The 27,469-nt window shown below is 42.9% G+C and overlaps 2 protein-coding genes across 6 annotated transcripts; both read left to right on the top strand.

Annotated features, from left to right (window-relative positions):
- Window positions 1-3,842: 3,842 nt before the first annotated feature.
- LOC146287409 (zinc finger X-chromosomal protein-like) lies at window positions 3,843-6,380 on the top strand. Of its 5 annotated transcripts, none has more exons than XM_084700554.1 (3): window positions 3,843-3,852; window positions 4,878-4,928; window positions 5,316-6,380. In XM_084700554.1, the coding sequence occupies exons 2-3, from the start codon at window positions 4,880-4,882 to the stop codon at window positions 5,852-5,854; spliced, it is 588 nt and encodes a 195-aa protein (XP_084556680.1). In that variant the 5' UTR covers window positions 3,843-3,852; window positions 4,878-4,879; the 3' UTR covers window positions 5,855-6,380. The 5 variants fall into 5 exon arrangements, with proteins under 5 accessions (XP_084556680.1, XP_084556677.1, XP_084556678.1 ...); XM_084700551.1 differs by lacking the exon at window positions 3,843-3,852 and adding an exon at window positions 4,049-4,142; XM_084700552.1 differs by lacking the exon at window positions 3,843-3,852 and adding an exon at window positions 4,222-4,451.
- An 8,034-nt stretch (window positions 6,381-14,414) lies between these two features.
- Window positions 14,415-27,163, top strand: opn8a (opsin 8, group member a). The gene is made up of 4 exons (XM_084700587.1): window positions 14,415-14,487; window positions 23,368-23,661; window positions 24,744-25,069; window positions 26,771-27,163. The coding sequence occupies exons 1-4, from the start codon at window positions 14,415-14,417 to the stop codon at window positions 27,161-27,163; spliced, it is 1,086 nt and encodes a 361-aa protein (XP_084556713.1).
- The last annotated feature ends 306 nt before the right edge of the window (window positions 27,164-27,469 follow it).

Here is a 27,469-nt window from a genome sequence, read left to right as displayed (position 1 = left end):
CAAAAATAGGTTTCTTTGAAGATTTTCTCTTAATATGAGACGTGACTGAAATGGATACACAGTAATGCTCCCTCAACTAGCACTGTCTCCAGTGCAGTCTACACTGGAGCAGGATACAGCACGGAGTAGGCCGAGCGATCAGGCTAACCAGCAAGAGACGCTCAGTCTTGGAGAGAACGAGTCTCACTTGGAGACTAACAGGAAATGCAATTACTGTCTGTCTGGGGCCTGCATTCCTCAACAGTAGGGCCAATTTCACAGCAATTTCAGTGAGTCAACAGCTCGTAAGTAATGGTAATGAGTGTCTTAATGTTTTCACACGACGCAGAGCACCCCTTTGTGGTTTTGTCCCGTCGCAATTTGATCCTCTTAATACTCTACAAGCTGTTTATACTGTACACTCGTACTGTGGACTCGCACTGGTCCCAGGAGAAGGCTCCTGCCTCAGTGTTTGTGGAATACTGTCATTTAAATACTGCATCAACAGGGATCAGGTTCCTTGCCTTGGCATCTTTTAGGTTCAAAGGTCGGTAGGAGTCAGTGGTCCCTGGGTGGACAGATGGGGGGGGCTGGTGGGTTGATCTCTTTCAAGCTGTAGTTGCATGAGCTTAGCTGTGGGGAGGCGATGCACTGTGATACTCCCATCGTCTGTTACAAACTCTTGGGCAATAATAGTCCAATGTCAAGATAGGCAGACAGGAAGGCAGGCAGTCAGACAGACAGCCAAGCTGACAGTCAGGAAGGAAGGCAGGCAGGCAGACAAGCTGGTAGACAGGCAGACAAGCAGGCACGTGGGCAGACAGACAGACAAGCTGGCAGGCAGGAAGGAAGGAAGGAAGGAAGGAAGGAAGGAAGGCAGGCAGGCAGGCAGGCAGGCAGGCAGGCAGGCAGGCAGGCAGGCAGGCAGGCAGGCAGGCAGGCAGGCAGGCAGGCAGGCAGGCAGGCAGGCAGACAAGCTGACAGACAGGCAGACAAGCAGGCAGACAGACAGACAGACAGACAGGCAGGCAGGCAGGCAGGCAGGCAGGCAGGCAGGCAGGCAGGCAGGCTGACAGGCAGGAAGGCAGACAGACAGACAGACAGACAGACAAGCTGACAGACAGGCAGACAAGCAGGCAGACAGGCAGACAGGCAGACAAGCAGGCACATGGGCAGACAGACAAGCTGGCAGGCAGACAGACAGACAAGCTGGCAGACAGGCAGACAAGCAGGCACGTGGACAGACAGACAAGCTGGCAGGCAGACAGACAGACAAGCTGGCAGGCAGACAGACAGACAAGCTGGCAGGCAGGCAGGCAGGCAGGCAGGCAGGCAGGCAGGCAGGCAGGCAGGCAGGCAGGCAGGCAAGCTGACAGGCAGGCAGGCAGAAAGACAGACAAGCTGACAGGCAGGTAGACAGGCAGGCAAGTGGGCAGACAGACAGACAAGCTGGCAGGCAGGCAGGCAGGCAGGCAGGCAGGCAGGCAGGCAGGCAGGCAGGCAGGCAGGCAGGCAGGCAGGCAGGCAGGCAGACAAGCTGACAGGCAGGCAGGCAGGCAGGCAGAAAGACAGACAAGCTGACAGGCAGGTAGACAGGCAGGCAAGTGGGCAGACAGACAGACAAGCTGGCAGGCAGGCAGGCAGGCAGGCAGGCAGGCAGGCAGGCAGGCAGGCAGGCAGGCAGGCAGACAAGCTGACAGGCAGGCAGGCAGAAAGACAGACAAGCTGACAGGCAGGTAGACAGGCAGGCAAGTGGGCAGACAGACAGACAAGCTGGCAGGCAGGCAGGCAGGCAGGCAGGCAGGCAGGCAGGCAGGCAGGCAGGCAGGCAGGCAGGCAGACAAGCTGACAGGCAGGCAGGCAGAAAGACAGACAAGCTGACAGGCAGGTAGACAGGCAGGCAAGTGGGCAGACAGACAGACAAGCTGGCAGGCAGGCAGGCAGGCAGGCAGGCAGGCAGGCAGGCAGGCAGACAAGCTGACAGGCAGGCAGGCAGAAAGACAGACAAGCTGACAGGCAGGTAGACAGGCAGGCAAGTGGGCAGACAGACAGACAAGCTGGCAGGCAGGCAGGCAGGCAGGCAGGCAGGCAGGCAGGCAGGCAGGCAGGCAGGCAGGCAGGCAGGCAGGCAGGCAGACAAGCTGACAGGCAGGCAGGCAGAAAGACAGACAGACAAGCTGACAGGCAGGTAGACAGGCAGGCAAGTGGGCAGACAGACAGACAAGCTGGCAGGCAGGCAGGCAGGCAGGCAGGCAGGCAGGCAGGCAGGCAGGCAGGCAGGCAGGCAGGCAGACAAGCTGACAGGCAGGTAGACAGGCAGGCAGACAGACAGACAGCCAAGCTGACAGACAAGCAGGCAGGCAGACAGACAGCTAAGCTGACAGACAAGCAGGCGGGCAGGCAGACAGGCAGGCACGTGGATAGACAGACAGAAACACACACACATTAAAAGTAGCTGCTGAGTGAACGAGGTCCAAGATGTCTCTGTATACCACTCTCAGTGCCAAAATGATTAAACAAATGCCCCCTTTGTGAGCAGTAGCCTTGATTAAACTGAGGCGTATATACCGGCTGAAAAAGAAACGCAGGAGAACGCCTTTGGTGGTGCCAACATTCACTTGCCCTGTTAAAACATTGCTCCTGTCAAAGTTGTTTTTACACTCTCTCTTGGAAACTACATTTATCATGCCCCTCCTGAGATTTCAGATTTTTTTCAGTGAATGAGCATGATTATTTATGTGCAAAATAAATATTGAAACTATATATGCGTTAGTGGTCACAGAATGCTGGCACCAATAAATTTCAACAAGAGATTATTTACAGTGTCACAATAAGAGTGAGAAAAGGGCTGTTGTGGCTTTCAAACAGATCCCTAACATATTGACCTGCAGATTTCACCCACTTACAAAAAACTGCTATGAGAATTCTCTTTTAAAACTCCAGGTACTCTTAAGTGCTTCCTATGCTGATGCATGGTTGTGTGATCAATGCTGAGTTTGTGTGTGAGACCCACAGTTTGGTCATGGACCTTTCATGAGGGTTTTGAATGTGGAAGAAAAGTCACAAGAATGTGTCGTTCAATTTGCCATCATTTTGCACTTAACTGTCAACCTTATCATTTTCCATCAAATTATCAACTGATTCCGTGAGAACTGGTGCATTTACTTATATCATTCATTTAGAGATCGTTTGAACCAGTGCTGTGTGTAATCTTGTCTCCCTCTAAGCATGACATTGATGATGAACGTGTCGAAAGGTTAGCAATACTGCCCCCTGCTGGATGCGTGAAGCAGCTGCAGGAAAATGAGCTGCCTTCTTGTCTGTATAGCAGATCGTTCCCACTAAGTAGCCTACATATTTTATTTTCCTTTTTTGTTGACTGTTTTTAATATGCTACATATGTTTGTGTCATGTTATTTTGTTGTTTCTGAAAAGTTGCTTTATACTTGCTTTATAGATGTTCTTTTATCTCTATATTGAGTTTTGACTAGGCATTTAATAGATGCTTATTAAACTTTAAAATACCTCGAGGACTGGTGCAGAGGAAAAAGCTGCTGTGGGCTTTTTCAATTCATAAAAAGTTAATACTTCCAAGTTATACGATCTTATGTTAGTATTAACTCTGAAGGTCTTCAGAGGTTTGGCTTCCGTCAAAACAATGTTTGGCATAGTACTACATGTTTATCTGTTTATGTCTTACCATAGACCATGAACTAACTTGATCTGAATAATGTACTTTTTATACTTTTTCAGGACTGCAGAGAGGGAACTTCTCACCATGGCTGTGGTTTAATCTATACAAATATATCAAACAGATTGGGGAAATCTGCCTTGGGCTGTTGAATTATTGAAGCAGGGCTCTTTTTAAAACAGGTTGGTCTCTCATCTTCTCTCTCCATGCAAACATAATGATCTAGACATCCACAGCTCACCATGGGAAACGCAGTTCTGCTCCTCCTGAAAATAATACCGCTACAGTACTGTTACATGTATCATTAATGAGAGGTGGCGCGCGTGTGCGTGAACACGTGCCCTGTTCTGCCTGTTATCCTGCTGGCCCTGTGGATCAGTTGGTAGTCTACTTCCTGTTCCTCGCCCGCTATGGCAGCACATGGCCATCTCATTATGATGCCCGATATGGAATAACTCACGACTCAAAAAACGTAATTCAGGGCTCACGCATTCGCCGTTAGACACACATTTCTGCCATTTATACAACTTGTTTTTCTCACTCTGAGAAGTAAGGGATAACTTGTCCAGATACAATTAATGGACGAGGCGCAAGCATACTGACTTGTACAATGCCAATCAAAAAACATCACGGCCCTCGTGCACTTAATGGAATAGGCTACTTTGAAAAAACAATCAAGGCGGTTTTGAAGGGGAAAAAAACGGGAAGACGGTTGCGTCCATTTTCTGCATTGTTTGTTGCAAACACCGAACATACAAAACATAATTTGTCATCGATTTAAGTAAGATGTAGGCGTAGCACCAACTGAGTGACCACTTAATGAAAGTTTGTGCTTAACTTTCAAACCGATATAAATGCGGATGTGTAGGCCAGCATCTCATTTAAGATTAAGATTGACAGTTTTATCTGTTGTTTGTTGTACCGTCATGTCCCTTGAAATAGTGCCGAAAACTTGTTAGCCTACTGTGCGTCAATATTTTGTCTCTTTTATAGATAAGTAATACTTTTTACGTTGAACGAGGTTGTTGGTGCGCTATAAAAGAATGGTCAGCCATGTTAACAAACTCAACAGACCCTCTTTATCGTTGATTAGGCTTCTGAGTTTTGCATTACCACAAGCATGATTTAATGATCTGCTAAAGAGGCTGTTTCAATTGACTATAATTGAGCTCACAAATTAAATCGAATTTACTTTATTTCTTTACAGTTATGGATTGCAGGGAACCCAGTGATGTGCACCAGGAAGCCATTGTTCCAGGTGAGTTACTGAAGGATGTGGGTAACTAATGAATTGGTGTCCTAATAGATATGGATCTGTCCTAATAGAATACTTTGGGGATCAGATGGCTGAGTGGTTGAGTGGCTGAGTCGGACTATTAATCAGAAGGTTGTTGGTTTGATTCCTGGCCGTGCCAAATAACATTGTGTCCTTGGGCAAGGCACTTCACCCTACTTGCCTCGGGGGGAATGTCCCTGTACTTACTGTAAACTGCTCTGAATAAGAGCGTCTGCTAAATGACAACATGTAAAATGTAATTATATGTTTGTGTGTTTCCTAACCTCCTAAAGCAGGGGTGTCAAATCTTGGTCCTAACATCTAAAAACGTGCAGGACCTAAAGTGTCCCTTTTCTTTCTGATTTAAAGAGGACACAAGGAAAAAAAACGCCCCAAAGAAGTCAAACCAAGCAGTGGTAGCAGGCCCTCAGAGGAGCGGAGGCCCTCAGAGAAGCGGAGGCCCTCAGAGAAGCGGAGGCCCTTTCGCTTCCAGGAACGGCCGACTATACATGTGCCCTCAGTGCTCGTACCTTACTCAACACTCGCGCAATCTCACAGTCCACCTGAAGACGCACACCGACGAGCCTTTGTTCCCCTGTCCCGGGTGTCGCTACAGATTCGACACGCGGGGCAGACTGCGTCGTCACATCGTCCACGGTCACTGCAGAGACAAAGCCACCGCATGCCTTCGGAAATCCTCCAGTCGCCGGAAGCTTCCGTCTGTACCCGTGCACAGGTGCGACCGGTGTGTCTACTTCACCACGCACCCTTACAATCTCAAAGTGCACATGCGCACACACACAGGTGTGCGGCCGTATGCCTGTGACCCATGTGGCAGCAGGTTCCGCACCCAGAGTCACCTGTACAGGCACATGGGTACCCAGCGACACCAAGCTGCCTCCACTTAGTGATGGAGACCCCTTTGATTTATTATTCAAGTGTTTTCTAGTATTTTAGTTGTTAGATTAACAATGAAGTTCAAGGTTTTGTAACCGTTCATGTTATATCGATTTCTATATTTAGAGAGCGGTTTAGGTTGGTTTGTTCCCAATACTTAAAACATATATTGTATAATAAAGTATATATTTGGACTTGAGATGGAAATTGAGTATTTGTGAAATTGTGTTTTGCCACACTGAGCTGTATTTCAGAAGAGTGAGTAGATGCAGGTTGATTCTCCTGTCAGTGTTGTTCAAGTTTAGTATTTGCACCCTTCTTTGTTGAAGATTCAATGAGAGGTTTATCGCCTATTTCAAAATAGATTGGGGCACCAACAATTATGAAAAGATGGGGAGCATTTATTACCGTTATCTGTTCACATAAGCTGTCTTTTCCAAGTGCTTTTGTGTCTGCCTAGCAGGTGGGGCTGGCAGACCAGCATGTTGTTCTCTACTCCTGAATTACTTTAAAAGACTTGGGAGTTGATGGTAAACAACGCACAAAGGGCCAGCCATGGAACAGCAATTACCTTTCTCTGAAACACTATTATCTATTTTATAGAAATGTTGGAGTGGTTATCTATAATCTATTTGTCCTTTAAATCAAATTCCGGGAACTCATCTTTCAGTGCTCAATATTTGAATGCAATGTCATTCAGAATCAGGAAAAGGTTTATTGGCAAGTAGGTTTTCACATACCTTTAATTTCTATATGAAAATTCCCTGAACCGCGAGGCGTGCATCAGAATCAGAATCAGAATCAGAAATTGATTTATTCGCCATGAATGTTTACACACACAAGGAATTTGCTTTGGCAGGGAGGTGCATACAGTAAACATATAGGAATCTTAAATTTAAATGTGGTTTAACTATACTAAGGATACATAAACTAACAATACTAAGTGGAATACAATTAAAATAAAATATACAATAAAATAAAATATAAGTTGCCAATTTACAATATAAAATACAATCTAAAATACAAATATTACAGGAATTGAATGTAGTGCAAAACGTAAATAGCTTTTAAGACATTCAGTCAGTGTGAGTTCTTGGCCTTGTTGAGGAGGCCAACAGCGGAATGTCAGGGATGACAAGTTGCAGCCAATCTGAGTTGAGCTCTAAATTGTTTTGGCCACACCAGGACTCTACATGGTCACTCCCCACCAGCGATGGGCCCAATCAGGTTGTCTGAAAACTTCAGAAACTTGACTGATAACTAGAGGTGCAGACGTTTGTGTACAGGGAGAAAAGTAGAGGGGAAGGAAAGGATGCAGACTTGAGGGGAACTAGTGCTGATGGGCCATCAGTCACAGACATGTTTCCCAAGCTTGGCGTTCAACTTCCTGTCAGTTAGGAAGTCGGTGATCCACCTGCTGAAGAAGTCAGGCACTTGCAGATGGGAGAGCTTGTCCTGCAGCAGAGCCAAGATGGTGGTGTTAAAGGAAGAGCTGAAATCCGCAAACAGGATTCGGGTGCTGGAGGATGAAATGGAGGGCCATGTTTACAGCATCGTCCACAGACCTGTTGGCTCTGTAGGCGAAACGCAGGGGGTCCAGGAGTGGGTCCGTGATGGTTGTAAGGTGGGACTTCATCACCCCAAAGATCAAGGGGCAGGTCTGTAATCCTTGATTCCCGTGGTCTTTGGTTTTTGGGGGATGGTGATTATGGTACAGGTCTTAAAGTAGGCTGGTCTCTAATGAGGTGTTAGACTAGTAATTCCTTCTTTTCACTTCTTCATTGATCTAAAGTTTCTTTGGCTCGACTTCAGGATGAAGCTACTTAATGCATAGGTCTGATGGCATATGGCTATTGCTAACCCTATCTACTATAGCATTTCAATATTTTAAATACTCTCAATTATCTACTTTTCTAACCTCGACATACTCGATCTAAACGATTTTAGATTACTTCCTTCTATTAAATCCATACAGAGCCCATAGCCTCTGCATGTCTGTATCTGTCAGTCTCTTTTTCTTTCACTCTCTTTTTCTTTCACAGTCCTCATTTTTTCCAGCATCCATTTATTAACTGTCCACCCATGAATTGTCTCGCCAGACCCTTAGTGTCAGAGCAATCAGTGACTGGATATGGAGCGTCTCTAGCCTTGACTGTATACAGCAAGGTGACAACTTACTGTTCTTGGCTCTGGGTTTTTAAAATGTTATCATGCATGCCTGTATTGCGTAAAGGAAAAATACTAATCTATTTCTTTCACGCTGGTGGTTTGATATCAAAGGACTATGTTCCGTAATGTTTACAATTATAGAAGCAGGTGAGATATCAGATTATTAATATGACGTCTCTGGTGATGATGTAGATTCATGTGTTTAATAGAAGTCAGTGCAGAACTAAATAGTTATTTATTTTTCCTCCTTCCATCAACTAATCCGTTTAGCTGAAGTAATAACGATATTCACTGTTTTGTTTTGCAGGCTGCTCTTGCCGAGGTATTTAAGATGCTTGGTCAGCTCAGGTTAGGAAAAAGCATCTTTCTTTTTTTCTTGCTTGAGTTCTAGATTTGGAACCGAGCTGAACCTTGTTATTTGGTGACCCAGCCAGGAGTCCCCTGGTTTGAGGCAAACACAAGGGGGCTCTGTTCAATCATGTTGTTGAACACAGCACGATAATGGGATGCTACACTGACTTATGTTCAAGTGGATATGAAGTTACTGGCTTGACACACTGTACCCCAAAGGCTATGTCAGGTGTGCACTTAAATCCTGATTGGTCTGTTAAGATTAGGGTTCCCAAATGCTATGGCATTTACAGACCATTATTATGGATACTCTTGGAACAAGAGTTAAATCAAGCTCTATCAAAAAACAGGGGGGCATGGCTGTGGCCGTGACATCCAACCCACATTACACAGATCAAGATTGATAATTTAGCACAGCAAAAACACATACATGACGTGTAGCAGGCTGTTTGTAAAAGATCTAGGTAAACATGCAGAAATCAATCGTCTGTCTCTCATAGTGTTTCCTCATTTCTGTTTGTTAAATGACTTCCTGGTCACATCCTCCCTGGACAACTTAGGAAGTGACAGACCACAAACCAAACACTGCAAATTTGGCCAGCATTGCTAAAGTATGCTTGTGTCCCTTGACCGTTTTGTCACTTGAAAGCTATGTGTTCATGACTGTCTCTCTCTCATAGATCTGTAATAGACTTCTCTAACCTGAGGGGCAAGCTAAACAAAACATCTATACAAACACTCCCTCTGGCTCAATACTCTCTCACGCCTACGCAGACACCAATCTACCTGAAAATGGCTTCAGGGTGCATCTTAAGCCTTTTTCAATGATTGAACCATTTGGTTGAACGCTCTGGCTTATCGGTTAGAATGTGCTCCATCTCACCACTGAGATGAAGGAGAGCTTGTGTGACAGACCAGCTGATGACATGAGCCAAAGACAATAGAAACCACAGATGCAGAAACGTTTTTTTTTTTCCCACATCAAATCCACACAGTAAACATCTAAGGAGAATCCAGAGCATCTCATTATAGACATTATAGAGCTAACACATGAACCCCACAGACCGATGCACATCCCACAAGAAAGAGAGCGTTTGTAGTTGGGGTAAGGGAGGGTTGAAGCTGTGTGTGGGGGGGAGGGGGGTTGGGTGTGGGAGGGTGTGTGTGTGGGGGGGAGGGGGTTTGTGTGTGGGAGGGTGTGTGTGTGGGGGAGGGGGTTTGTGTGTGGGAGGGTGTGTGTGGGGGGGAGGGGGTTTGTGTGTGGGAGGGTGTGTGTGTGGGGGGGAGGGGGTTTGTGTGTGGGAGGGTGTGTGTGTGGGGGAGGGGGTTTGTGTGTGGGAGGGTGTGTGTGGGGGGGAGGGGGTTTGTGTGTGGGAGGGTGTGTGTGGGGGGGAGGGGGTTTGTGTGTGGGGGAGGGGGTTTGTGTGTGGGAGGGTGTGTGTGTGGGGGGGAGGGGGTTTGTGTGTGGGAGGGTGTGTGTGTGGGGGAGGGGGTTTGTGTGTGGGAGGGTGTGTGTGTGGGGGAGGGGGTTTGTGTGTGGGAGGGTGTGTCTGGGGGGAGGGGGTTTGTGTGTGGGAGGGTGTGTGTGTGGGGGAGGGGGTTTGTGTGTGGGAGGGTGTGTGTGGGGGGAGGGGGTTTGTGTGTGGGAGGGTGTGTGTGTGGGGGGGAGGGGGTTGGGTGTTGGTTCTGAGATGGCGACATATTTTTACACATTTCATGACCTTTAATGGAACCTTTGTATCTGCAAAGATGCGTGATTAAAATTTTTACATTTTCTGTCACCAACAATCAAAAAAATAACTAGTTGAACAAATATTAAAAAGTCATGGAAAGGATTTCCACATGATTCAATTGCTTTATTCATGCATTATGCAATTATGTTATTCCAACGTAATGCACTTGGGTTGGGTCAATTTAATTGACCTAAGTTGATTCAGCTAATTTACAATGTTTGCTGGGTACTATTCAATTGAATAGGGTTGGCCTAAGAAATTTACAATGTTTTTTCTCAAAATATCTTTTGAGTGTTAACAAAAAATGTTTAGTCAACAGTAAGCCAGAACAGTAAATCGATGTCCATCTTTTAAACACAGTCCACGTTTAAAAGAAAACAATAACTATTGTGGCCAACAGTCATCTGGGACTTTTCTTTGAGCCTTTCTCCAGATGTCCTTTTAAGGGGTTCTGAACATCAATAACCCCCAAGGCAGCAGTCTGCTTATCGATGCAATAAATTCCATCCATTTTTACATAAATGTTTGACTTTACTTCACTTCATTTTTACAATGACCGTAAGCTCCTGAGGCATTGATTGTGTGTCAAAAGTGCTTTCATTCTTCAGGCATTTTCTTTGGCAAACATCATTATTTATGGGTGACCTCACTTAATGCTTTATTTAACTGTATACATTGATGTGGAGTTTTCTAAATATATGCTGTAGATTGTTGCATAGCTTATTCCTTCACTTGGTCCAAAATGTCCATTTAACTGTAGTAGTAGTATTATAATAGGATTATACTGGAAGGAATCAACATTAACCATTAGAGAATGGGAGTTTTCATTGTTTTGGTTCCGACATCTGTCCAGTCGTTATTAAATACTCTTACAGAGCAGTATGCCAGTATCCAGGCCAGTGCTTCCAATGAGCTTTGACCCATTTGGAGCATCACGTCCAATGCAATCATTGTATTGAGAATGAATAGTGTGGTAGGTTTTTCTGAAGCAACCCCTGATTGAATCAGTTAGTGTGGGAAAAGGAACATGATAGGAAAGCTCAATCTGAATCTTTCTACAAGCAAAGGTGTAGAGAATTTGATGATTGTGCTATTAGGCTTCTGTGATAATACATTCCTACTTATTCCTTGAAACAATTCCTCAAGGCTGTGTCTGTTGGGATTGATTTCACATTTAGCAGACGCTCTTATGCAGAGCAACTCACAGTAAGCACAGGAACATTCTCTCCGAGTCAACTAGGGTGAATTGCCTTACCTAAGGACACAACTTCATTGGGCACGGCTGGGAATCGAACCAACATCCTTCTGATTAATAGCCCGACACCCTAACCGCTCAGCCATCTGATCACTTGATGTGCATCCACACTCTTATCTCTCTGGGCAATTGTAATACACTGTGATGATGAACATGGTAGTAGAATGGATTTATGTTATGGATTGATGCAGAGATGAGAAGTAACAAAGTACAAATACTTTGTTACTGTACTTAAGTAGATTTTTCTGGAATCAGTACTTTATTATTTATTTTTCAGGCAACTTTTTACTTTCACTCCTTTTGTTTTCTACACTAGGGAGTCAGGTGGCTGAGTGGTTAGGGAATCGGGCTGGTAATCTGAAAGTCGCCAGTTTGATTCCCGGCCGTGCCAAATGATGTGTCCTTGGGCAAGGCACTTCACCCTACTTGCCTCAGGGGAATGTCCCTGTACTTACTGTAAGTCGCTCTGGATAACAGCGTCTACTAAATGTAAATGTACTCTGCTAAATGTAATATCTACAGTTTCTACTTCTAACATACAAAGTATAACTTTTTTGTGGGATAAAAGTTTCACAAAAAGATTTTGCATCATTAATAAGTACTTGATGTACTACTGTACTCTATTGTGCTCTGCTCTGCTTTACTTACTTACTTTTTGTTTCTTACTTGAACCACACATTTGAACTATCTTTATATTTATTTTCTTGTTGTGTGCCTTTTTGGTGAAGTAGCAGCCCTCATTTAGTTGCATATTGTCTTTAAAAAAAAACTGTTCTTGTGCAAGGGGTAAAGTGCACACATCTGGTCCACCATAATGAACAGATGATAACCAGGCTGAATCTCCGAGGGTCTTAATAGCCATTAATGCCAATTTCCTCACCCCTGTTGAGCTTATTCCCTGGAATGCTGCCGAAATTCTGTATTCTGCATCTGGATGAGGCAGTAACGGCGGGAACACCCTTTGATTTCCATGTTTATGCTCGCAGGGTAACGATTACTCAGTCTGAACACCACCACAGCAACAGGCTGTGGTTATAAAGCATTGCATTGGGAGGGATTGGGTAATAGCAATACACTTCAGCACCACAATCAGCACCTTTTCTTTTTCTACATATTGTATTGCACTGCGGGTTACTCAGATTGCCTGTATGGTGTGTGTAATGTTGTGAGATTATCATCGTCGTTACAGACATGTCTTTTCCATTCAGCCAAAGCTTCCCAGAGCCATTGTCAAATGTTTAGCTGGTTCATCGTTTGACGCCCTGTCTCTGTCATTTCATAGATGATCATTTATGATAGAGCATCAAACGGCAGATGCTGTAAGCCCTGCGTCTGATAAAAGGTAGGAATCAAAAGTCTGAATAGCTCCATAACAGTTACAATTTTGCGCACTGCGCTCAATGTACAACATTTGTTTGTTGATTAACCTTTGTGCTGCCTTCAGGTCACATGACCACAAGGTTCATAACGAACCATCGTTGTGTTTACCCAATTTTACCCAATACAAAAGCAAATAAAAATTATTTTCTTTTAATCTTCACAATGTGGAGGGTCTGAGACAGCCCAACGGTTAAAAGAAAATGCTTCACTTTGTTTTTGTATGCGGTAAAGTTGTCGCAAACAACGGTGGGTCACAATGACTGATGGGTCAGAATGACCCGAACAGAACACAAGGGTTAAGTTTATACACTACACAATGGACATATACAGACAAAAAAGAATGTAAAGCATTATGGATTGTATTTTCCAAAGTATTATGTTGGCTACACTACTTCATAGGCTTCATAAAGATAGGCCACTACAGCTGTTAGTGAAATTGATAAAGCCACAGGAAGAGGAAGTGCAAATGATTGACTTGTGTGATGAGTCATCACACAAGTCATTTGTACTTACGATTCCTTAAGTGAATGTTTTGTCTCAATCTGGGATTCGCTTAGCTGCCGTTATTTTGGACGTTTTTTGTTAGGGTTAGCTTGTTATCAAAATATTGCCAAGATTTTAAATGTACTAGTTACCACAGCATACTCATCGACGCCATATGCTCTATAGCAAAATAATGAAAATGTATTCTTAAACTAATTTGTGTCCAAAATCATATATTTCTTTCACTTACACCCTAGGCAGTAAAATAAGCAATTATAGCTTCTTTGGTGTAAGATTTGCCAGTTTTAAGGTAAGATTAAAGAGTTCAAAAACATATACAATTAAATCAAATCGATTTGTCATTGAGTATTACATTTGTGATACAGGCTGTATTAAACCTTGAGCAGGGACATAACATGCACGCACTTGATGATTTTGGACATGCCAGCTTTCCAAATGCACATTTTCATTTCCACAGATAATCGGTCACTGCAACATTGGATGGATCGACTTAATTAAAATTGTAAATAGTGCTGGTGGATTTCTGCAGGTTGCCAAGGTAATTCTTTGCAGAGTGACTACTGGTTTCACGGTTGAGGTCCTGAGTGAGGACTAACATGGTGGAACAGCTCTGCCAAGAACCCTCTCAGATGAACCTTCTAGAAGCGACAGACCTTGGGCTTTCCCTGCACTTACATCAGACTGTTTCATGCCATGCCTGCCCTGCCCTGCCACAACATGTTAGCCGCTCAACATGAGAAGGACCAGGGAACTTTGGTTGGATACGACACATTTTCCATTTCACCCACACACACAATCCTCTGATTCACCAACATACTCTTCTGCGCTTTGTACTGTATGTCTCCAGCTGTGAAGACAGGTGCAAGTTGTATTGGATTGCATCTGGATTTTTTGCCTCCAGGGACAGGTCACACACTGTGTGTGTGCTGTATGTATGTCACTGTCAGTGCATTGTGCTGGGTCTCACTGGAGTAATCTTTGCAGCGGGTTTAGTGCGTGTGTACGTGGGGGTGAGTTTGTGAATATTTTGGATGGTGATTATTATGGAGATAAATTTCAAGCAAAGAAGAGGACATTCTAAACTGTCATCAGCTTTGAGGATTGCGACTTCTGCCTCTTTGAGTTGAAGTCTTTTGGGAGATTGATTTGTTACAGTACATTACCGTTCTGTGGACGAGGATGGAAGACAAATATACATCTAAACTGGCTCCCGCCGTCGACTTTGGAGCAGGGACGTTCCTAGTTGTAATAGGTGAGTATCAGGTTTCTATTTACCCTTGTGCAGAATACAGCTTTTCTGTGTTTAACCTTGAAAACTATTGCTTTGAAACTGCCAGAACGGATGCATTGAGAACAGAAAGTGTTAAAAGAACATTCTCATAGCAGGGCTATTTGGATTCAGGATTGCATCTGTACATTGGCTGTACAAATGTAAAGGACTTTTTTTTTTTTTCACATCATTTATTTTATTTAAAAAAAACAAGGAATTAGCTAAAGTTTTTATCTGGGAAAGTAAGAGACCAAGAATGTCTGAGAATGTACAGCCTAGACTATCGCTACTGTAAATTATTTACGCAAATATTTTTAGCTTTCTACAAACTATGTCTGTGAATTCAAGATGAATTATGAAACACAAAAAGATGATGTAAGTAATTCTTCTGTTTGAAATGTAATTTCTATTTATTTTTATTTTTTTCTTGTGAATGAGTGCAGTTATATATATATTTTGCTATTTAGTAATTACGTAAAATGATCAAATGGTTTGGCTGTTGTCACAGCAATATACTTAATTTATTACTTCTGCAAAGAGATTAAGTTCAACTTTATTTATATAGCACATTTACAAACAGCCACACGGCTGGCCAAAGTGCTTCACAGTGCGTTTGACAATTACACATACACACGTACACCATAAAATAGAATTTGAAGAGCTAAAATAATAATTATTAAAAAGAAAGTGATCTAAATATAAACTGACATAAACCCCAGAGCGATCATAAAAAGGCTAGATATAAGGCTATTACTCACATTGTGAAAATTGCCACAGAGATACAGTAAACCCTATATATATATATGTATATAATATACAGTATACACTGTAAATGTGGTGACATACTGTCTACATTTTGTTTTCTATTCCTATGTGGTTGTAGCCTGACGTTGTCATACTCATAATTTTAGTCAGAATATGAGTCTGATAACACTCCGTTGGGCTGTGACTGTGGGGGGTGTTTCAACCAAACTCGTTAAACAAATGCCTCTTCGCTCAATTGGATAGACCTACAACGAATCAGAGCAACGCAATATGTTGTTTGTTGAAAACAAATTCAACCCAAGCGCTCTTTCGTGACGTTGTTGATTAGGTTACTGTCGATCATCTGTCCATCATCGTACAAAGCCCGCCCTGACAATTTCATTGGTCCGAACATCTCCTGTGGGCGGGGATAAGTTGGGCTGGCAGCCATGTTAATGTGGTTGATGATGTCAGATCTAAATCCAAGTAGTTTTTTGTTGGTTGCTGTTAACTGAGGTAAAGGGTGAGGCCCAGAAGGGATTTACATACACATCTGAGTCAGTACAATATATATTTTGTAGAATAGATTATTGAAGAAATAGACAGGACAAGACAAAGATTATTGTTGAGTTGGGGCAAATATCCAAATAGGTGAGGAATGTCATACTCAAACCTACCAGGACAGTACATTAACCTATCCGTCCATCCATGCATCTATTCATCTATCTATCCATTAGCCTAGAGACCATTAACTCTCTTGTGAAAGCTGTAAGAGCTGAGATAATAAGAGTGATTAAGTCTTCAGAGCTGATCCTGGGGTCCTCTGCCTGTCCCTGTGGGTTTGATCATGAATCCTGTTCCACAGAGTGACTGATCACCCAGATACCATCTCATCCTACCCACTTCATCCCCAACTACCTCCATTTGAGGGTCTCTCTTCGTCCAAAACATACTTAATTATATCTTAAATTTCTATAGCTCTTTTCCTGAGCTCAAGGACGCTTTACAATGGTAGTACAGTACAAAAACATGTACAAACAACATGTCAAACACGGAACAAACATTGAAACTTGAGAGTGTATGCTCCATCACACTGTTCCCCAGTTCTTTGCTGTCCTTTGTTCCTGACTATGGACTGCTCTAATGGATACATGGTAATGTGGGGCTATTTTAAAGTTACTGTAGACTGCTGTGTATTAGCCTGGCCAGAACTATTTGTCCTTGTCCTATTATCATCCGTAATATGTCCAAACCTGTTTGGACAAAAGGTGACAGATGTTTACTGTTTCAGATGCAAATACAGGTCAACACGCGCTTGTACATTCAGTGGCATTCCCACAAAAATTAGAGTAATATATTATTTAAAAGGTACAGTACCACAAATTTTGAAGCTCTGTCATGTTGCATTTCAGGGTAAACTATTATGAGTCTAGTCTCTTGTAAATGTGCTATAATTTTCTCTTAGAAACATTGCAATTGGACTATGTGTACATCTCAAGGTCTTTGTCTTTTAGTCACATTAAAAAGATGAAAAGATACAATTATTTATATTTTGCAATGCACTGTGTTGTTCTTGTTGACCCTGGCAAACTCTGTATTCCAGCGGAAGAAACAAGGGTTTAGAATTTGAAGAGACTACTCAACAGATTAATCAGCTTCTGAAAATTACCATGAATAGTCATGAAGGAAGATGTGCTCCAAGATGCTTTGGAAAAACAACCAAACAGCAGTCCCCGAAAATTACCATTTTACAGGCTCTTCAAAAGTGCACATCTCTAAGAGCATTCACACGCAACATTTGATAATGATCCAAACAGCTTTAGAATTCCAAGGAGCAGGGTTCTACTGGAGAGGACCAAAGAGGGATTCCTTCCCCCTTCATGTCACACTTAACATCTGAAAAGCACTACAACACCACATCACAAGGCAGTATGATCACACATCGTCAGCTGATCGAGTGTTACAGAGCAGAGCCTGTCTCAGGAGACGAAGTGGTTCTTGCCTGATTCCACCCGAAACGTGGTATCATCTGCTGGAAGCCTCAGTTATACCGTTTCTTTTCTCTAGGCCGGAGCCAAATGCTTAAGGTACCTGAAAGGAATATCTATGCCAGGTAAATCTGGGTCATTGGAGCGAAATATGGTCTTTTGCTTCTGCCCAACGACTTGAAACAGTGCTTCACTGAACCGCGAAGGAGGACTCATTCGGATGTCACTTTTCAGATGCCCTGGGGACTGGGGAGGACCGGCCTTCAGGAAGTGCGGGGTTTCTCCCTGATAGCCAATATGGTGCAGCCTGTGTGGACCTTTTAGTGGTTTTACTTTCTCTCTCTCTCTCTCTCTCTCTCTCTCTCTCTCTCTCTCTCTCTCTCTCTCTCTCTCTCTCTCTCTCTCTCTCTCTCTCTCTCTCTCTCTCTCTCTCTCTCTCTCTCTCTCTCTCTCTCTCTCTCTCTCTCTCTCTCTCTCTCTCTCTCTCTCTCTCTCTCTCTCTCTGTACACACATGCAAATGAGATATTTGACGAGGCAGATATCAAAATCTATATCACACTCATTTACTCTATATCAGTCACTGCAAATCTCTCTTCCTCAGAATGGTATGCCAAGGTCCCAGGCTTTACTTTAGAAATGCAAAAAAAACTGCTTTGTTCACAGAAGCTGTGTACAGATGCGATCTGTTGCATTTTGATTCAAGTGTTTATGTGAGTAACATTACAAAACTTATAAAATAAGTAAGTAAAATGTATTATACAGCGCTTTTCACAGACAGGGTCACAAAGTGCTTTACTATGTACATTGTCAATATAACATAAAAGTCTAATAATAAAAATAAATAAACACAGATTCAAATTATCAATAGACCAAATATAGAGATTACTCAAAAGCTAACCTGAACAAGTGAGTCTTCACTTGTCCCTTAAAACTCTCAACATTCTCAGCAAACCTAATGCCGGTTGGCAAAGCATTCCAGAGTCTGGGTGCCATAGCGGCAAAAGCTGTATCCCCACGTCTTCAGACGAGTGCGTGGCGTGGATAGCAGATTTTGAGACCGGAAGGGGGTGTGTTGGTGAATGATATTAGCAAGATAAGCAGGAGCCTGATCATGTAAAGCCCTATAGGTTATGGTGAGTAAATTACAGGAAGCCTGTTTGACCTTGTAAGTAGCCTAGCAGCAGCATTTTGAATGGATTGCAGACGGTGAAGAACAGATTTGTTGAGTGAGGAGAAGAGCAGGGCCGGCGCGAGTACCTACGCCACCCTTGGCAGGATGTTTCAGCAGCAACCCCCCCCTCCCCCTCCCCGGAGGGCAAATCGGAGAGACGCCCCCCCCATCCCGTCGCGGCGCCCTCTGCTGGTAGTGCGGTACGGTTGATTTGCCGCCCCCCTCTTCATGGTGCCCTAGGTCTGCCTAGTTCGCCTCTAGCAAACGCTGGCCCTGGAGAAGAGAGTTGCAATAGTCAATACGAGAGGAAATGAAGGCATGAATAAGCATCTCCAGTTCTGATTGAGAGCTCTCAATTTACTTATGTTGCATAAATGGAAAAAACAAGATTTGGTAAGCGATTTGATATGACTTTCAAAAGATGGGGATTTATCAAATGCCCCCCCAAGGTTCCTTAAACTAGGCCGGACCTCCGTTGACAAAAAGTGAAACAGTGTAAGACCAGCTTATGAACCTCACGTGATGTCATATGTCACACATGCATATGTCAAACATTGTTCTCCATCATTCACTGGATACAACTTCAAACCACCAGGTTGTCAGTGAAGAACCATACTGTCTTTGGGCTCTCTCAGTGATTAATCCGCAGATTATTTTGATTCTCAAATGGAAATTGATTTAGAAATAGCAGAACAACATGGTTTAATTAATTTCCCATCAGCCAATAGGGTTGGGAGGATAAATATTATATAAAGCAGATTTAACCCAGAGTTCATCACTCAAATCTTACTAATGGAAGAAACATGGATGGCAATCAAATTTCTAATTATGTTCCGTTCTTGTGTTTGATTGGATCCATGTTTGTCAATTACTGAAGTCAACATTGGCTACGCTGAGAGGATATCAAACAATGTCAAATAAAATGTACTGTTAAAGTAAAACACTGAATATTTGAGGCTGACTGACAGCTTCTGGACTGTCTGATGTTTATGAAACACTCCCAGTCCCGTGGTAGTTTTCCCATCATTGGACAAACGGGTTAGGTAGACTAACAACCTTTTCTGGTTTGTGTGAACTGTTGTTGCAGAATTCTGAGCAAACAAATGCAGCATAACCTGAGGAGAATTCATACCACATGTTACCCACGAGAGAGGGAATGCCAGGTCACAAAGTTACCGTCTCCAAATAAACATTTCTACCACCCTCATAAAATGCCCCTTTCTCTCCCTCCATTGAAAACAAAGCCTTGTTTTCTCAAAGAGAAAATATATTTCAGTGGCTAAAACCAAATATACGTCCATGTAGGAAGCAACAGTGTTATAAAACAAAGCAGTCAATTGAGTGTTCACAGAGAGATAGAAAAAAAGAGGTAAGGATTGTGAGAGAATGAGGAAAGAGTAATGAGTGAGTAACAAAACTGGGACATTTCAGGCCTCAAGTCTTGCACCAAACTATGAGGCCTATTATAACAATTGACACCGGTGTTTTCCTGTGTCAATTATTACAATAGTTCCTCTACACAAAGTTCCTCTTTCCCAATCAATCAGAATCAGGACATGCAGAAATAGTTGCTGTGGGTCGTTTTCAGAAAAATACCTATTACTGTAAACATTGAAGAGAGGGAATCTTTATTAGTCATGTGAGATGAACATATGTACATGCATGCAGGAAGTGGTGACAACACACACACAGTTGTGTCCACACATTGAAATGTAGTTCCACGTCATTAGCATGCACTACTGTTTTGTCTTTGTCTTTTGCAATTTTTTTCTAATGTTTTATCGGACGAGGAGATAAAAAAAACTGCCCCACAACATAGACGCAAGTGAAGACCGAGATGCAGGATTGTTATGCTAGTAATTAGCTCACCTACAGCATTTTCAGGAGTTTTACAGTATTTTTCTCAACCTTTTCATGAAAGTACAGTTGAACAGTACTTTAGTGTCATATGCCCACATTGCTGTTCCATCTATTTACAATTTATCAATATGCTCTGTTTTTCATTCTCTCTGTCTTTTGATACCCAAACATACATGTCAATGTCTACAGTACCAGAATGCATGCAACTATTCAAATACATCTGAATGATACATCCTATTTTATTGCAATCTACGTATGTAGATACATCCTTATCCTAAAATGTAGTCATGAATACCACAAACATGCTGAGGTGGGCGTAATCATATCTGGTAAAATGCTCCCATGTAGAAATAAGAATAAAATAATTTTCTTCCTCTTGGTAATGACTTGGAATCATACAGATTCTGTAGTTTTGATTATTGTGTAGCGCTACTGCAGGGTTAAATGAGCCATAGATTGGTTGTTTGGCCGATATAAACCTACATACCTGACTCTGTATTGAAGTGGTGGTATACCGTCTGTGTACAACAGAGGCTTGGGCACAGGGTGATTGTTCTGGGTAGGACAAGGCTTGAGCAACGGGGGGTAGCTAAGGAGATAGTTTACGCTATGCCTTCTTTAAGCAAAGGTTTTCAGAGTGAAATGCAGCATTTAAGTTTTTGTGTTCGCTTTTTAGATTGAGATTATGTAGAATATATGCTCGCGTTTGTAGCTGCCGCATAACATTGACAACACAACAACAACAAGTCCAACTCCAGTCAGTTTAATCATGCATGGTATTTCAGAGTTTGCAGTCTTCATCAAGTGGACTCAAGCAACAAGCAAATTACGGATATTGGAATATTTGATCACACCTTAACACATTCTTTATCACATAATGGCACACACTTATCTAAAGGGTTACAACATGTATAGTATTAGATTAATACAAAATGTTGAGTGAATTTAATGGAAAGCTTTTCGTATGAAATCTCACCCTCATTGATTCTTTCCTGCAGTATGTGGGTGTGCAACAGTTCTATTAGTGTCTTGAATGCTTGTCTGATAGGCTATCTGTTCCACAACCCCATCAAATTAATGAATCGCTCATTTCAGATTTTCCACTTAAAAGGGGTTAAACAAAGGTAAACTCACTCATCCTTATCTCAATTTACAGGGAAATCTGTCAACTAATGGAAAACTAATCATTTAAAATAAATGGTTACCATTATACTAGTGTATAGTGTACCAACTAAGGGATACTCTTCATAACCTTATCCAGCCTATAGCTTTGTAGGCAACTAAAATCAAGCAATCTGACTGACTCATAGTTGTAACATATTGTTTTGCACAATATATCACTCAGTTTCTGACAAAAACCTCCCCTTAACACATTTTACGTTTAGTTATTAATATAATTACATTTTTTATGATAATTTCAGACTGTGTGCGTGGTTGCCTGTCATAGTGTAGAACATTTATATTTTATTTACATTTTTATATCAATATATTGGGGGGGACATTTTTACCAGATTTGAATATATAATATATATTATTTACATTTAGCAGACGCTCTTATTCAGAGCGACTTACAGTAAGTACAGGGACAATCCCCCCGAGGGAAGTAGGGTGAAGTGCCGTGCCCAAGGACACAATGTCATGTACCCTGGCCGGGAATTGAACTGGCAACCTTCAGATTACTAGCCTGATGCCCTAACCACTCGGCCCCCTGAATTATCATTGAGGCCGTGCTGTGAGATGGGGTTTTTGCATCAGGTTGATTAACGCTAGTTTTCACATGGCCATAGACCTTGGCATTATTGTTGCATTATTAATCTCATTTCTATTCCTTCTAATTTCTATTCGTTCTAAAGACGTTCGATGCTTCTTCATTCAATAAACTTTACTTGTATAGCGACTTTTATATTTATGTCACAAAGCATTGTTACTTTTGTTAACCTATGTTGCGAATGAAAGAGTTTGATGGATGGAGACAATGATGGATGCTGTGTATCTGAATGATATGTTTTCATAATAGATTTCTGTGGTCAATGGGAATTTCACATTACATTATATAATGAGAATGTATTTTAATATAAAAGCATGTCATAGAAACAGGATGACTGAAGGTGGTAGAAAGGTAACAGAACAAGATTGGTATGTCCAGTTCAAATTGTGTTTTTAACCGGCATGAATGCCTTCAATTCACCGACATAACCCTACCTATAATAGTCAGAATCAAACATACTGTACAGCTAGTTCCCTTTGTAGGGCTTGCTATATCCTTTGTGACATGGCTATAAATCTGGATTTTCCTTTTAACCGATTTTGAAAGGATGTTGAGGGTCGAAGCATCTTGGAAATTAATGAAATACTTCCTTGAACGGATGTGATATTTTTAAGTGGTTTATATACCCGGCTGCTTGTTAATAGGAGAATAATTGGTATGGATAAATAAGATGCCAGAGTCTCAAAAAAGACCTGAAGGGCATATTCCATTATGTTCTGCTACAATACTGTACAACACAGAACTAAAGATGATCTGAACTCCCATCCAAACATGCTGAACATAGTTAACTGTAAGCTTAAATTCAGGGGAAATCAGTGGTTATGTAATATTTACATTTACATTTAGTAATTTAGCAAAAGCTCTTATCCAGAGTGACTTACAGTAAGTACAAGGACATTCCCCCAAGGCCAGTAGGGTGAAGTGCCTTGCCCAAGGACACAACGTTATTTTTGGCACAGCCGAGAATCAAACCAGCAGCCTTCTGATTAGTTGCCCGATTTCCTAACCGCTCAGCCATCTGACTCCTGGAAAATATGCCTGAAAGCATTAGAGACAAGCTGAATAAATGTTTTCACTTGCATGACCATAGACCACAGACTGTGCTCTACCCTGCTTTATAATCCACTGTTGGTCAGTGGAGGGAGCTATTTGTTTCCAATGAATGATTGAGTTGGGATGAATCTAGCTCTGCTCTCTCTCTCTTTCTTCACCCCTCTCTCTCTCTCCCTTTCTTTCTTTCTTTCTTTCTCTCTTTCTCTCTTTCTCTCTTTCTCTCTTTCTCTCTCTCTCTCTCTCTCTCTCCCATTCTCTCTTTCTCTTTGACCTGCAGCGATTCTGTCTATCCTGGGAAACGCTGCGGTGTTGGTCACGTCTGTCCGCCGCCAGACCCTCCTCAAGGCCCCAGAACTGCTGATGGTGAACCTGGCGGTGACGGACATCGGCATGGCCCTCAGCATGTACCCTCTGTCCATCGCCTCTGCTTTCAACCATGCATGGATCGGAGGAGATTCCTCCTGCCTCTACTATGGTCTGATGGGAATGATCTTCAGTGTGGCCAGCATCATGACTCTGGCTGTCATGGGCTTTATCAGGTACCTGGTGACAGGAAGTACACCCCAAACAGGTAACTTGACTTCCTGCTACACTGTGGGGGCGGGAAAGTCTTTTCCGGAAGGTACAGTCTTATGGTTTGATTGGCTTTTGAGTTTTTACAGAGAGTTGTTTGAGAATGTCTAATTCAAGAAAGTCAGTGCTAAAATATTTTTTTTTACAGATTTTTACTAACATCATTCCAGTATTATGTTAAAATCCAAATGCGTCAGATTGATTGAACTTACTTGACTCTCACTGTAGTTTGCTGACTGGTAGTGAATGAGAAATGATATCAACAAAGCTAGTTGATAGCTTTGAAGTCTTGCACTGTCCGTTGCCATATCTTATGTCAAGAAAACCCATGCTCCACAGGGGATTTTAATGAGCTGACGTATTATTAAGGGCTGCGGATGAATCAAGCTTTGGATTGATGTCAGACAGGAGGAGCAGTGATTAAAGTCATACATCAATGTCCTCAGATTAGCAGCTGTCAAATGCATGGCGAGCCCCTGGCAGTCCCAGCAGGAAACCTTCCCTTCTTGTTTGTACAAAAAGGTGGTTTATTCCAATAACATTCCATGACAATAACAATTACGTGACTAAGATGATGATGACATTGATGATGAAACTATTAAACATCACAACACTTTAGCGCATAGACGAAGGCTGTAGCCTTCTTTTCTCCAGATGTTAACTTCTTTAAATTGACGAGTATGTCTGAGATCATGTCTCACATTAATTGTAATTGGGGTAAGTTGCACTATCAATCAAACAAGATAAATGGTAATACAAAAAACGGTAGTTAGGCAGAGTAAAGTAATGATGTGTGCTTCAATGCAGTTTCGCTACACCTCGGTGCCAGACATGACCACCCTATTGATGAAGAAAGTGTTTTGTCCGTCTCTTCATAAACGGAATGACTAAGACACAATCTACTCTTATTAATAGCAAGCTTACATGAGAACATACTAACTAGTATCCAATGACTAGTTCTCTTGATTAGTGAATAATGTAAGCACACAGGAAATCTAAATTTCTTCCACCCTCTCCAGAACCTCAGGAGTGATGGCCGCCATACGACCACTTCAGCATCTCTGTCTGTCTGTTCCCCAGGTAACAAGTTCCAACGACGGACCATCACCGTGGTGATCGGTGCGATCTGGCTGTACGCGGCCCTGTGGGCTGTGTTCCCTCTGCTGGGCTGGGGCGGATACGGTCCAGAGCCGTTTGGACTGGCCTGTTCTGTGGACTGGGCTGGTTACCAGCAGTCTATGAACCGCTCCTCCTTCATCGTGTCGCTGGCCGTGCTGTGCACCTTCATCCCCTGCCTGGTCATCCTCTTTTCCTACTCGGGGATCGCGTGGAAGCTTCACAAGGCGTACCAAACCATTCAGAACAGCAACCTGAATTACGGCAACATAGAGAGGAAGGTCACTCTGGTAGGTTGAGCTTTATTTTTGATCATAGCTGGTATCATAGCTGGTAGAAGATGGGTAAAATCCTTTGCAGACTTATTTCCAAAAGATTATGGGTGATTTTCGTAATATTTGTTGATGTTGTCTTGGTGATACAAGCTTTCCCAAGTGAAATTATCATTCACACACATTTGACTTACTTGAAAGGGAAAAATAGCAAATGATGCATGGTGCACTTGGGACCTAATATGCAGACTTACTAACTCCATCCTCCCTTCATCTCCCAGCTGATCAACAACGGATCTAATGTTGTGTGTTATGTGGGAGCAGTATAGAGGTACATATCCTGTTACCTCCAGTAAATAACCACATTGGTCAGGAATGTGTCTGTGTGTGTGTCTGTCTGTCTGTGTGTGAGTGTGTGTGTCTGTCTCTCTGTCTGTGTTGTTTGTTTGTGTGTGCATGTGTGTGTGCGTTTGTGTGCTTGCATGTATTGACACAAGATAAACCTTCAGCCACATATATACTTAAAATTCAGGTCAACAGCTCCCACAACATACAAGCTGCCAAGACAGATGAAGTGTTTCTGTGGCAGTAGCTCCATAATAAGCAGGACTTATGTGACATCAGGGCAATTGTTGTAGCAGTCTAGGATCTACAATCAATGCTCTTAAACTAACACATACCACTGTTAACCCATTGAACAAAATGATTTCAGTGCAGAGATGGAGGAAATTAAACAGGCATCACTGTGTGGTTTCTGGACAAGGGAAGCTGTGATCTGAAAACGGTCTTTTACAGAGCAGAGAATCAGAATCAGAATCAGATTTCAGAATCAGATTTCAGAAATGGAATCTGAATCAGAATTCGGTTTATTCCCTATGTATGTTACACAAACACAGAATTTACTGTGGCAGGAAGGTGCAGACAATAAACATATACACATCTTAAATTAAGTAAAAAACTAAAATAGCTAAACTAATTCTAGAACTAAACAATTTAAAAATAAAGCAAATCAAAATAAAATATGCAATATATATAAGAATTAGAAAGATCAAACAAGATCATTGATCGGTTACAACTCTTTAGGTTCAGACATTTACAATCTCTTGTTCTAATAGCATTGTGTCTGAGATGTAAGTTTCAGGTGTGTGTTTGTGTGTATGTCTAAGCAAAGCAGGATGTAGACTGACAGACGAAAGGAATATGAATCCTGTGTGTCAGAAGGTAGACTGACAGACGAAAGGAATAGAATCCTTTGTGTCAGAAGGTAGACTGACAGAAGGAAAAACTGCTGTGATTCCTTATTCCATCCTCACCACTAAGATTTCCAGTGACATTGTCCACAAGTAAGTGACAGTTTGTGGATGTGGTTGATAACGTTGTTTATCCTCTCACATCTTCTCACACGAATAGACAGTCTGGAGGTCAACCTAGGGCACAACATGCAGCTTTGAAACATATATTTTCTGGCTCAGTGGATACGTTGAAAGGATTCTCAAAACATTTGAGAGACAATGTTATGCCATTCTATCTCTTTTCTCTTTCTTCACCCCTCCCTCCCTCCCTCCCTCCCTCCCTCCCTCCCTCCCTCCCTCCCTCCCTCCCTCCCTCCCTCCCTCCCTCCCTCCCTCCCTCCCTCCCTCCCTCCCTCCCTCCCTCCCTCCCTCCCTCCCTCCCTCCCTCCCTCCCTCCCTCCCTCCCTCCCTCCCTCCCTCCCCTCAGATGGCCTTGTTTATCAGCTCGGGGTTCATAGTAGCCTGGGCCCCCTATGTAACCGTCAGCCTGTGGAGTATATTCCACACACCAGGAAGTAACAGCGTGACGCCCATACTGAGCCTGCTACCCTGCCTCTTCGCCAAATTCTCCACCGCGTACAACCCTCTCATCTACTACGTATTCCGGCGTTCCTTCAGGCGGGAGGTCCATCAGCTCCGCGGGCTGCTGTGCCCCTGCTCTCCCCGGCCCGCTCATGGAGCGAGGGACAAGTCCCTGCCGGGGAACAGCCCGGACCGACGCGGAAACATCCGGAGGGACACAACCATCGTCTCCCTAGTCGGAGAGATGAGAACCCAATCTGAGAGACGATCTGAGAATGAGATGATGAGCGCGTTTTAGGTGTGATAGCTGATCCAGCTGGTTCTATAGAGTATGAATACATTCCCAGTAGCTCCTCTCTTGCTCTCTCCATGGTGTTGGATCAGTCAGGTCTGGAGGGTGGGAGACATGCAGGGGGGGGGGGGGAATGCTGTAAAGACCTGGAGCAGATCCTGCCTCTGAGGCGAGACAATAAGAGGGAGTTCATCTGTTTGCCTCCAGGGAAACACACCACCTGTAAGTGTTCACCTGTTCTTTGTGTCCTGGTATAGTACCATCATTTTACACCAACTTTACACTAACTGAACAACAATGTTACACCATGCA

Source organism: Hypomesus nipponensis, chromosome 6 (genome assembly GCF_054491055.1).
Source record: "Hypomesus nipponensis isolate SF chromosome 6, ASM5449105v1, whole genome shotgun sequence".
NCBI classification, from domain to species: domain Eukaryota; kingdom Metazoa; phylum Chordata; class Actinopteri; order Osmeriformes; family Osmeridae; genus Hypomesus; species Hypomesus nipponensis.
The sequence above is the reverse complement of the archived record's forward strand: the minus strand, read 5'-3'. Positions and strand labels throughout refer to the sequence as shown.

Coding starts and splice junctions, on each gene's coding strand:
- LOC146287409 (XM_084700554.1), top strand. CDS start 4,880: ATGGATTGCAGGGAACCCAGTGATGTGCACCAGGAAGCCATTGTTCCA. Junction 4,929..5,315: donor CCAGGAAGCCATTGTTCCAG/GTGAGTTACTGA, acceptor TCTGATTTAAAG/AGGACACAAGGAAAAAAAAC.
- opn8a (XM_084700587.1), top strand. CDS start 14,415: ATGGAAGACAAATATACATCTAAACTGGCTCCCGCCGTCGACTTTGGA. Junction 14,488..23,367: donor GACGTTCCTAGTTGTAATAG/GTGAGTATCAGG, acceptor TTTGACCTGCAG/CGATTCTGTCTATCCTGGGA. Junction 23,662..24,743: donor AGGAAGTACACCCCAAACAG/GTAACTTGACTT, acceptor TCTGTTCCCCAG/GTAACAAGTTCCAACGACGG.